The 8,648-nt window shown below is 43.8% G+C and overlaps 1 protein-coding gene across 1 annotated transcript; it reads right to left on the bottom strand.

Annotated features, from left to right (window-relative positions):
• Positions 1-324: 324 nt before the first annotated feature.
• Positions 325-1,680, bottom strand: LOC141172916 (uncharacterized). The gene is made up of 2 exons (XM_073657533.1): positions 1,042-1,680; positions 325-872 (listed from the first exon to the last, which is right to left on the bottom strand). Exons 1-2 carry the CDS (start codon positions 1,489-1,491, stop codon positions 363-365), a joined length of 960 nt encoding a protein of 319 aa, XP_073513634.1. The 5' UTR covers positions 1,492-1,680; the 3' UTR covers positions 325-362.
• Positions 1,681-8,648: the final 6,968 nt, after the last annotated feature.

Genomic DNA, 8,648 nt, shown 5'->3' with positions numbered 1-8,648 from the left:
GAGAGCAGGGATGGGAATAGACGGTAGACAATGGAGGGGAGGGAACGGAGATTGGGAAGGGATCGGAGGGCAGGGGTGAGGGGTCCCACCCTCGGGAAGAGGTAAAGCAGAAAATAAGGCAACCAAAAAACATTTTTATTTCAATCAGGGTGAGATCAGAGGGCAGGGGTAAAGTTAAAAAAGAGGACAATAAACCTTGTTTTTATAAACAAACAAAAATATAAACAATTTTAACAATTTAAATAAGTATTAAATTAACAATATTTACAAAATGATAAAAAAAAATTGAAATGAAACATCACTATAGTTCTTCATATCGATTACCTGTATTTGTGTATCCGTGCCTGGGGGAAACAAAAGAATCAGAACACATGGGATACTGTGGGGGGGGGGGCAAGGCTTTGTGGACGCCGGATCCTCTGCACTGGTGTGCTGTGAAGTGGGTCCGGCCTATGGGTCCAAGAATGTTGTTGAAAATGGCCAGGGTCAATCAGAGTATGTACAGTAGACGTTTCATTAAGTTCACCGGCTGCCGCTTTATTTAAAGTCTCAAACATGACCCTTTCTGCATGCGCCCTCTGTCGGTCATCCAGCCTCTGTAGTCTCTCGCCAGCATATGTTGCAAAGCTGTCCCGCTTGGCCTGGGTCTGCAGAAGTAGAATCTTGTTCGCCAGAGATACTAGATCTGGCGATGGCGGCAAGCTGGCCTTTCTTTTCCTTGATTTTCTCTGTCGCCGAGGCACAAGGTCTTCACTTGTAGAGGCCATAGGGTCTTCATTCACCGATGCCATAGGTTCCTCATTCCTTGACATAACACTCGCCTCCTCCATACCACGTTCCGTAGCCGAGATGTCGTCATCTTGCCAATGGTGCTGTGGGAACACAAAAATAAAGTTAAGATTTGGTTACAACATCCAGCAGGTATGTTATGACCAGCATGGGTACACGTGCACTAAAAAACAAATATGAGGGGCGGCTAAACTATGGCATGTACATTGAAAGTATAAATGCTATTTACAGGGAAGCAAAGAAGGTACTTACATCTTCAACAGGGGAGTCAGTCCGTATGTCGGGGTCTTCTTCCGGGGTCTGCCGTATCGTACACACCATTCGCCGAGGTAGCTCCTGGTCACGGGTGAAGGCAAGCAAATCATAATACCATAATGTCGGCACATAAACCTCATCTGTGCCGGTACCTGACTTCTTTGATTTCTCCACCCGGTTGAGTTCTTTCTTATATACGGTACGTAGACCCTGGATCTTTCTCTTCACCAGCTCTTCATCCACCTTCTCGTTGGGGCCATGCCTTTTAAAGAGGGAAATCAATTGCTGGTAGGCCTCCCTCTTTTTCTCTCTATTGCAGTAGTCTGTTGATTTTATTTGCCAAAGGCACGGCAGGGAGCGGTAGAGGTCAATCATTTCCCTCACAAACTCTTCACTTTTGAAAGCCATCTGAAAAGGATAGCAATACAGTGAGCATACATGAAACATTTTCAAACAAAGTAAAAAGTACTACACACCATTTGCTGACTAAAAATGGCCTCCAATATATAAGCAAATATATACTTATTGAGTGTGATAAAAATCCACTAAAATAACTTACCGTGGAAACAAAGCAATACAGTGCCTGAAAAACCCAAAAGTCAATGTTCAGTCACAGCTGAAGAAAATCCACAAATGAATGGAATCACAGCAGTAGAACGCAACTAGGATCCAAAAATCAGGACGCTGACAAGGCTTCAACAAATCCCAGATGGACGAAACTTGCCCGGAGAACACTGCTACGATCCGAAAGCAAAGCGCAGATAGGAACAAGGGAGCGGAATTGCCCCAACGTCGCCTTTTTAAAAACCCCCGGCCAATCAGAACGCAGTAGCGTCCACCAATCGAAGATGAGTGGGCGCGGAAAGGTAATTTTATGTACGCCTTTCTGTCACAGTACAGTCCCTCAAAGTGTGTATCGTTGAGTGTGGATCGTTGAAATAGCTGCTGTGTGACAGCGTCCCAGCGACCAACGAGATCGTTAGTTAGATCGCTGGGGCGGCCGAAATCGTTGGCAAGTTATACATGTTTGACGGCTCCCGAACGATCTCTCCAGCGATCTCAAAACTGTGACGTAGTAACGATCTCGCTAGCGATCTCGTTATGTGTGACAGGGCCTTTAGAGTAGCAAGTACCCCGGGCAGTTTAGAAGGCACGGCCCCTTCCCCCCCACACACACACACATGCACACATACCTGTATGTATGACATGTCACATGATCCCCTGTGATAGATCATGTGATAGTTCACGTGAAATTAATTTGGCACAATATTAATTATAATAATTTTTTTTAGGCTGTGTGCTCACTACGCGTTTTTTAAGCTTTTCCGCAGCGGCAATTCCGCTGCAGAAACGCTTAAAAAACGCTTGGTAGAAGGTCTGCCATGTTCCCCAATGATAATCCGCATGTGCTGTGCACATGCTGCGGAAATTTCCGCTGCGGATTATCATTGCGGAAAAATCCGCAGCACTAACAATTATTTTGCGGAAGCGCGGCGCTTTCGCCGCCATTGACTTGCATTGGAACACATGGAATCCGCATCACTGCATCTGTACATGCAGATTCCATGAGTTTCAATGTGCGGATGGTACCCGGGTTTGGAGGAAAGGAGACTCTCCTCCGGACCAGGGTACCATAGAATCTGTAAAAAAAGAATAAAATAAAAAATTATACTTACCTTCTGATGGCCCCCGGTGTCTTTATCCGATGCGTCCTGGCCACGCAGTGCCATCTATACTCAGCAGGAGGCCACGCAGTGCCATCTATACTCAGCAGGAGGCCGCACGCAGTCACGCACACACACAAACATATACAGACATATACATACACGCATAAACACATTTGAAACACAAAAATACATATAAACCGACATCACACAATGATATCTGCCTGCACACACATACATACATACACACAGACAGACTCACACACACACACACACACACTCACCATCCCCCGGCTTGGCTCCAGTCCTCCTGGCTCCTGCTCCTCTCTGGTGGTAAGTAGCAGTGCAGGCCGGGCGCGCACTGCGTGACGTCACAGCTAGGAGACACCGCCGGGCCAGCAGAGGGAAGTTAACTGCTGCAGTGCTGGCCCGGCCGAAGAAGAAGCAGCGGCTGTGCACCGCTGCTGGGGGAGTGGTCCGGTATGTGCCGCGGGGCTGCACATATAATGAGGGCAATCCGGCCATAGAGACCGGAGGCCCCGGGCGGTAGCCCGGATTGCCCTCATTATAATCCACCTATGGGGAGCCGCAGCGGGGGATCAGCGGGGCGCAGGATTTTACAAATCGCAGAAAACCCTTTTGATGTTAATTGTTTGGGCTTTTCTCATGCGCCGAGCATCACTCACGAGAAAAACAAGCTTCAAAGAACAAATGAGAGGAGACAGTCCATGCATTATGTGTCACGGTGGCGTGTCATTACCAACCCCCTTGCTGCAGCGCTCCCTAAATTCCCCACAATGTAGAAAAACCTTGTCCACACGTCACGGCTCTGAGCTGACTAGTCCTGGAGGATCGTGAGGTTCCTTCCTTACATCTCTCCTCAATTATCTCGGCTTCTGTAAAATAGGCCGAGTCTAATGGGACGAAAAATGCGGCTGCAGAATAAAGGTTCTCTGGCATTTATCTACTCTGTGATCACCGTTCCTAATCCAATCATGGAGGCGTTCCTGGCCGTTACAAGGAATTAGTAGGATTACTAAAGTGTGACAGGCGAGGGTACAGCGCCTGTGCCGGTCATGGATTCTCAATAGAGTTGGCTGGGAATGGTCGCTCTCCACTGAAATGATCGGGGGGTGCACATACTTCCCACAAGAAAGCACTTGAATTGTCAAGGTCAATCTATTCTATAGCTGTAACTTTAGCCTTAAAGGAATTGATACAGTGGGTTACATCTGGTGCCCGGGGGGCAGTGTTTGGTATACTCTGTGACCCTCTGAAGAAGCTAAAAAAGTGAAACGCGTGTTTAGGAGAGTGGCAGGCACATAATGGGTAAGGATCTCCTCATTATTGGTACTCAGGCGCAAAATACGTAGAATTTACACTACACTAGGGATGTGCGAACCCCGTGGATGTTCGGTTTCGACCAAACTTTAGTCCAAAGTTTGGTTCGGGTACCAGAACTTGAACCCGAACCCCATAGAAGTCAATGGAGACACAAACTTTGATGCTGTAAAATGGTCGTAGTAAGGGCTAGGAGGTCTCTCACTCTTAAAACGGACTTGTCAGTGTTCGGAGTTCAGCATTGGACACTAGGTGTCCGGTATGAACCCCAAACTTTACAGTTCGGGTTCACTCATCTCTACACAACACTCGTTATACTGTTGTACTGATCCATTACACGTCTAGTCCCTGTGATTGACTATATATTCATTGTTGAGGACGCTCTTGCAGATGGGTCTAATCTCTGATGTCACGCCATCTGGAGGCTGAATCTTGAACTAAGTGCTCTTGTAATACAGGTTTTAATATTACACTAATAAAATATATACTGTATACTGTACAATAGCTTTCTGACCCCGTTACACAGTTTTTGAGCACTTGAGCTGAAGTTGTTAAAGCTCAATTGGTGTTTTGCATAGTCTGAGGGGCTATAGGTGTAATTCTGCCGAGATTTTGACTTCGATGCGTGTTGCAGTTACATTGGCATAATACTCTGTTCCATGTACAATATTATGTAGAACAGAGTTTTGATTCTAAATGGACTGTAGATAAAACAGTATGTCCTGGAACAGTACCAATACACATGCTCTGTAACTTGCCATCCACTCTTTTGAAGTGGACGATTGCTCTTTATCAGCATTCTGTCAGCACTATAGGTCCTGGGACATCCCTTCTCTCATTACTCAGCACGTATTGCTTCCGCCATTGCTTAATGAGATGCCTGCAATTAACTGAAAGGCTGCATCTCTGTTATGCCTGCATATACAGTTTGACAGGCAGGAGCAGAGAGACGAAGGCCAAGCCCCACTTCCGGTAATCCATATAGGGGGGTTTCTGCTGCTAGAGACAAATTACACTTAGACAGAAGGGAGACCCTACCGGCCGACACTTTTAGGTTATCTAACCCCTGAAAAGTAACTCCAACTTAATTGAACTTTATAAAGGGATTTTGCACATTATCTATCGAATGAGATCAAGTACAGCGACCATTTAATTTGTATTAGGGTTCAACTCACCTGCAAACACCATGGGTTTCGCAGGCTTAAAGCCGGGCAGAGCCACTGGCTGCTTCAGTAAATGCAGAGTGTCTCCTATTTGTGCTTCCTGTGCGTCCTTCATCCCAGCCATTAGATAACCTACTTGCCCAGCATATCTTAGAAGCAATGAGAGTAATATATATTCACAATTAGTGCAGATTCATCAAATTCTACATTGAATATCAGGTACAAATCTACCATAAAAGAAGGTAGCAACGGCTCTGAGACCCAGCACTGCATGAGTTCACTACAGCTATATACAGCTGGCACTAGAGGGCGCTCACTGGAGACAGACTTCTACTGCTGCGGTTGGGTCCAATACTAGCTGTACATAATCACATGTCAACAGCTCCCCCTGGTGGTGGCTGCATGCAGCAAAATAGTATTTCATCTAGTTACATTCATTTAAGTCAGAAATGCTGTGACATTAGTCAGCACTGAATTTTGGATGTAAAACTATTTTGGATCTATCAACATATATGTTATAACTTCCCAGAGCCTAAATACCACATCAGAGAGCTCTGCTAATCGCACTGTAACCAGCTGAGAACCATCGTGCGGCCACAACAGATTAGTATTGAATGGCAATAAAAACACAAAATTGTATTTTAATTTGCAGAACTTTCCATAACACAATATTGGCATTTTATTTGCTTTAATAACAGAATCCCCTTTCAGCTCTGCTCTCTCCTGGGCACCAAACATCCATGTATATTCCTAGAAAGCAGCAGACAGGAGCATCAGTACTGCATGCAGGATTAGAGCGCCATCTAGTGGCACTATAAGAATATTCCTAGTGTGATAAAATGTCGCTCTATTATATCCGGCACAGGGTCGTACACAATTTTAAATGCTTTGGATATCGGAAAAAATTACTTTAAAAAAATGATGGAAAAACCCTTTTAAAAAGACACAGAAAGCAATAAGGAAAAAGCACAAACAAAAGAAGTGGTGCTGAGATGGGCCGGCTGCAGTTTATGCAGATCCTTGGGTGACAAAGTGCATGTGGGATAATCTTCACTTTTACAATTTGTTTTTATCCTTGCCTTCTAAAAGCTATAAAACTTTTTTTTCCAGTAGATTCGTTGTATCTGGGCTTTTTTTTCCAGTAGATTCGTTGTATCTGGGCTTTTTTCCCAGTAGATTCGTTGTATCTGGGCTTTTTTTCCCAGTAGATTCGTTGTATCTGGGCTTTTTTTCCAGTAGATTCGTTGTATCTGGGCTTTTTTTCCAGTAGATTCGTTGTATCTGGGCTTTTTTTCCCAGTAGATTCGTTGTATCTGGGCTTTTTTTCCAGTAGATTCGTTGTATCTGGGCTTTTTTTCCAGTAGATTCGTTGTATCTGGGCTTTTTTTACCAGTAGATTCGTTGTATCTGGGCTTTTTTTCCCAGTAGATTCGTTGTAACTGGGCTTTTTTTCCCAGTAGATTCGTTGTATCTGGGTTTTTTTCCCAGTAGATTCGTTGTATCTGGGCTTTTTTCCCAGTAGATTCGTTGTATCTGGGCTTTTTTTCCAGTAGATTTGTTGTATCTGGGCTTTTTTTCCAGTAGATTCGTTGTATCTGGGCTTTTTTTCCCAGTAGATTCGTTGTATCTGGGCTTTTTTCCCAGTAGATTCGTTGTATCTGGGCTTTTTTTTCCAGTAGATTCGTTGTATCTGGGCTTTTTTTCCAGTAGATTCGTTGTATCTGGGCTTTTTTTCCCAGTAGATTCGTTGTATCTGGGCTTTTTTTCCCAGTAGATTCGTTGTATCTGGGCTTTTTTTCCCAGTAGATTCGTTGTATCTGGGCTTTTTTTCCAGTAGATTCGTTGTATCTGGGCTTTTTTTCCCAGTAGATTCGTTGTATCTGGGCTTTTTTTCCAGTAGATTCGTTGTATCTGGGCTTTTTTTTCCAGTAGATTCGTTGTATCTGGGCTTTTTTTCCAGTAGATTCGTTGTATCTGGGCTTTTTTTCCCAGTAGATTCGTTGTATCTGGGCTTTTTTTCCAATAGATTCGTTGTATCTGGGCTTTTTTCCCAGTAGATTCGTTGTATCTGGGCTTTTTTTCCCAGTAGATTCGTTGTATCTGGGCTTTTTTTCCAATAGATTCGTTGTATCTGGGCTTTTTTCCCAGTAGATTCGTTGTATCTGGGCTTTTTTCCCAGTAGACTCGTTGTATCTGGGCTTTTTTTCCAATAGATTCGTTGTATCTGGGCTTTTTTCCCAGTAGATTCGTTGTATCTGGGCTTTTTTTCCCAGTAGATTCGTTGTATCTGGGCTTTTTTCCCAGTAGATTCATTGTATCTGGGCTTTTTTTCCCAGTAGATTCGTTGTATCTGGGCTTTTTTTCCAGTAGATTCGTTGTATCTGGGCTTTTTTTCCCAGTAGATTCGTTGTATCTGGGCTTTTTTCCCAGTAGATTCGTTGTATCTGGGCTTTTTTCCCAGTAGATTCGTTGTATCTGGGCTTTTTTCCCAGTAGATTCGTTGTATCTGGGCTTTTTTTCCCAGTAGATTCGTTGTATCTGGGCTTTTTTCCCAGTAGATTCATTGTATCTGGGCTTTTTTTCCCAGTAGATTCGTTGTATCTGGGCTTTTTTTCCAGTAGATTCGTTGTATCTGGGCTTTTTTTCCCAGTAGATTCGTTGTATCTGGGCTTTTTTCCCAGTAGATTCGTTGTATCTGGGCTTTTTTCCCAGTAGATTCGTTGTATCTGGGCTTTTTTCCCAGTAGATTCGTTGTATCTGGGCTTTTTTTCCAGTAGATTCGTTGTATCTGGGCTTTTTTTCCAGTAGATTCGTTGTATCTGGGCTTTTTTTCCCAGTAGATTCGTTGTATCTGGGCTTTTTTTCCCAGTAGATTCGTTGTATCTGGGCTTTTTTTCAGTAGATTCGTTGTATCTGGGCTTTTTTTGCAGTTAGAGCTGTAGTTTTTATAAATATTTTCTGATCTTTTTATTACTTTTCTTGGTGAGGCAATGTGAATAAAATAAACTCCAGAGATTCTGCCGCTTCATCTTTTTTCTTCTTTTTCATTCCATCATCCACTCGATAGGATTTCTAGAAGATATTTTTTTTAGTTTTAACACGAACAGATGTGGTGAAGCCAAAAATGATGTAACGGGAGAATTTAACTTTTCAGGCTCAGGTCACCGAAAACATCCAATGGCTTTACCGCTACAGTGTAGAGTAAAATGACCAATCTGATATTAATCCCAGTTATGGGATGGGCTTCATAGTTGTACAATCATGGAAGACATGGAGGCCTTCAGTAGGATCCTTGGCTGTCAAGACAATGCCATTGCCACATAACACTCATATGATTGATGACATGACATGGCTTTATAACTGATGGGGGGCCGTACCCCTTCAAGCCCACTGATTCTCAGAAAGAGGGGGATGCAGTCTTTGCCTGCACAGCGGC

Source organism: Phyllobates terribilis, unplaced genomic scaffold (assembly GCF_046119375.1).
Source record: "Phyllobates terribilis strain yellow unplaced genomic scaffold, ASM4611937v1 Scaffold_12__6_contigs__length_324123572, whole genome shotgun sequence".
NCBI lineage: Eukaryota > Metazoa > Chordata > Amphibia > Anura > Dendrobatidae > Phyllobates > Phyllobates terribilis.
Note: the sequence above shows the minus strand (reverse complement) of the source record. Positions and strands in the feature narration are given on the sequence as shown.

What these genes read in the sequence shown, in the direction of transcription:
- LOC141172916 (XM_073657533.1), bottom strand. Translation starts at nt 1,491, where the DNA reads ATGTTTCATGTATGCTCACTGTATTGCTATCCTTTTCAGATGGCTTTC. An exon ending in CTGACTCCCCTGTTGAAGAT is followed by an intron (nt 873 to 1,041) that starts GTAAGTACCTTC and finishes GTGTTCCCACAG; the next exon opens with CACCATTGGCAAGATGACGA.